Genomic DNA, 3119 nt, shown 5'->3' with positions numbered 1-3119 from the left:
ATACATATATATACATACATATATATATATATATATATATATATATACATACATACATATATACATACATATACATATATATATAGATATATATATATATGTATGTGTGTGCGTGTGTATACATACATATGTACATGTGTGTTTTTCTGAACAAACCGTCCATATTCGTTCCGTTTTCTGCGTTTGTGCATCCGTAGATTTCTAACACACAAACACACACACATATGTAAGTAAAAAAGTCGAAATGGAGAATTATTCCATTCAATATCATGTTTTTTTTATAGAGCTTATATAAAAAATTATACTTTACACTTGTATTTTTTAACTGTACGTGTATATTGCTTATTTTTGCTTGTGGTGTCTTCTACGTTTCTATTAGAATTTAAATTGAAAAAATATCGTATGCAACAGGTAAGTCGCCTTAATAACATATTTCTGTGTACAAGACCTTTAGCTGTTATTTTTAGCATAACGAGTTTTTTGGTGAGTGCTTCATTTGCCTCCTGCTTCAGTAGAAATCTACGGATGCACAAACGCAGAAAATGAAACAAATATGGACGACTTGTTCCGAAACCCCCCCAAGTGGGGAACGGTTCTCAAAAATAACCCCCAAAATTCCTATGTCCTCGGAATCTACATAGTTCGAGGTATATTTGTAGAATATTTCATTAAAAAATATCCATTTTCTTTAAAGAAGATGAACTGAAGTGGACTACGGTGAATTTTCCGAAATTCCCCACCGCATCCTAAAACAGTTTCCCACCAAAATTTTGTATATTCGGAATCTACACGATATATATATATATATATATACACACACCTAGACACGGACAATATATAATGTTATGATACAATAAAAATCACTAGCCAGTTTCATATTTATTTCTTGTAAATGTTTCAGCCGAAAGGCTGTGGTCATGCTGGAACACCGTATGTATGTGCGTATAAATAAACATATACATATATATGCACATACACAGCAATTTACGCATGCACGCACACACACTCAATAAACCGCTACATTTGAATTTTATCATTTCATTAGTATATTTAGGTATCCACTTGTCAGACCCTTCCAGTTTGTAAGAAGAAAATTATATTTATTGGTATCAAGGTCTACCGGAGATTTCAGTGGATACGGAAAATCGGATGAGGATTTAGAACAGAGTTATGGTCTGAATGTCTTATAGGAAACTGCTTCCCATATATATAACTACTCAAGTCTGCACCCACCACCACTTTATTTTCTTATACCATATACACACACACACACACACACATAGTTAAAAAACATAATGGTTAAAGGCGAGAAAAAGTATCAATTAATTATACTCTACTATATATAGTCTGATCCTAAGTAAATTTCAGGATGTTTTTCACCAATTTAATCAACAATGTATGTGTGAGTATATATAATACACGCGCGCACAAACTAAAAGGAACTTTGGAAATTTTGCCTGAAAATACAGAAATGCATATCAACATTACTTTAAATTTGATCGGAATTCGTTGGATTACAAGATGTTTTCTAGTTGAGTTCTTTTATATATATTTTTTTAATTAAGCAATTCTACTATGTATGATGCAGTAGAATCATCGGGTGAGTTTAAATAGCAACAGTGCAAATGGCAAGATTTGCAGTTCAGGATGATAAAAGGTTAAATTGTAAAAATTAAATAGAGATAAATGTACTTTCAAAAGGGCTGTAAAACAGAACAAAATGGCCTGACAATATAAGAGAAATGCGTACAGAACTATCAGTAAGATGAGTTCATCAAGTTAAGTAATTCTAAACACGGTGCTTGGAAATGATCCTACATGAAAAAAGATGAACAAAAGACCCAATTTTGTATACCATTAATAATAGTGACATTCATGTCAAATTATTTCTCAGAATAAAATTAGAAGCTAAATGTTAAGAGAATTTTTCAATACTATTTGGTTATGTCAACTACTACAACACTACACCGCAGGATGAAATGATGAGTAAAATCTGAGGTATGAATTTATATATATATATATATATATATATATATGTATGTGTGTGTGTGTGAGTATGTATGTATAAACAAAACCTGCAAAATCGGAAATAGCCGTGGAAAGAAAGTAAAAGAAACAAGAGATATGAAAAACAATAATGTTATCTTCGGAAACTTACTTGCATATGGCGAGTTCGGTTTTCTTCTTGATCTTCGAAGCGAAGTTTGCCTGCTAAAGGAGTCCGTATCTAACGCAGCCATGATCAATTTCTTTAATTACACACCTCAAAATATTGACGCAAAAGGGGAAAATCCCGAGGTATGGAAAGGATGAGTAGCATGCACGCGCATATACGTAAGCGCGTGTGCTTAAGTATGTATGTTTCTAGACAGAAATGTTTATAACAATAACTTGAGAGAGAGAGTTAAAACAGAGAAAGTGAAAGGGACCATTTACAAGTTAAAATCAATCGCTTCACATATAGTCAGATATAAAAGAGTATATTGTCCATTTTTCTTCTATCTATATATTTTTTCCTCAGTTTATATTGCAACCATATAAAACCAAGGTAAATGCATCTGTACAACACAATTCTATTTTGATTTGTTTAATATCTATCTAAAACTTAATGACAGCGATATATTTGCACACATCGTGGCCATATCTCTTTGCACACACCTAATCGCACTCTTAAAAATCATGTTCCCGTGCGTATGTGTGTGCAGTACGATTTCGACATATGTACCAGCTTGTGTCACTTTATGAAGCTAACTCCTTAAGACAGATGTTGTCACCCCGCCATTACTCAGTGGAAAGCCGAAGCTGATGAGTGGGCTCTTTTTTTTATTTATTTTCTTTTTTTACTCGGTCACTCGAATTAACTGGGTCATTCCTCTGTTATCTTCTATTGCAATCATCAATTCACCACCAGAGAGGGAGAAAGAATCCAGATTTAGCAACTCACTCACTCTCTCCCTCAGTGTAACCGAGCTGCCTTACAATTGAACAAAACATTTAGAGTTTAATTATTTCTACTTCTCTAAATAATTTCCTTTTGTAAATTTGACGAGTTGATATAATCAGCGTTTCCAAACTATTTCATCAATAAAAATAATAGAGCATTAATTCAGCAATAGTCA

The 3119-nt window shown here is 32.7% G+C and overlaps 1 protein-coding gene across 1 annotated transcript in view; it reads right to left on the bottom strand.

The window, feature by feature from the left end:
- LOC115210217 (SLIT-ROBO Rho GTPase-activating protein 3) overlaps positions 1-2889 on the bottom strand; it is a 410133-nt gene extending 407244 nt beyond the window's left edge. The window contains exon 1 of the mRNA XM_029778687.2: positions 2159-2889. Coding sequence (XP_029634547.1) covers positions 2159-2240 — 82 coding nt within the window. The 5' untranslated portion in view covers positions 2241-2889. The remainder of the gene's footprint in view (positions 1-2158) is intronic.
- Positions 2890-3119: the final 230 nt, after the last annotated feature.

This window comes from Octopus sinensis, linkage group LG4 (genome assembly GCF_006345805.1).
Source record: "Octopus sinensis linkage group LG4, ASM634580v1, whole genome shotgun sequence".
In the NCBI taxonomy this organism is placed as follows: domain Eukaryota; kingdom Metazoa; phylum Mollusca; class Cephalopoda; order Octopoda; family Octopodidae; genus Octopus; species Octopus sinensis.
This window is presented reverse-complemented; position numbering and strand designations above follow the sequence as displayed.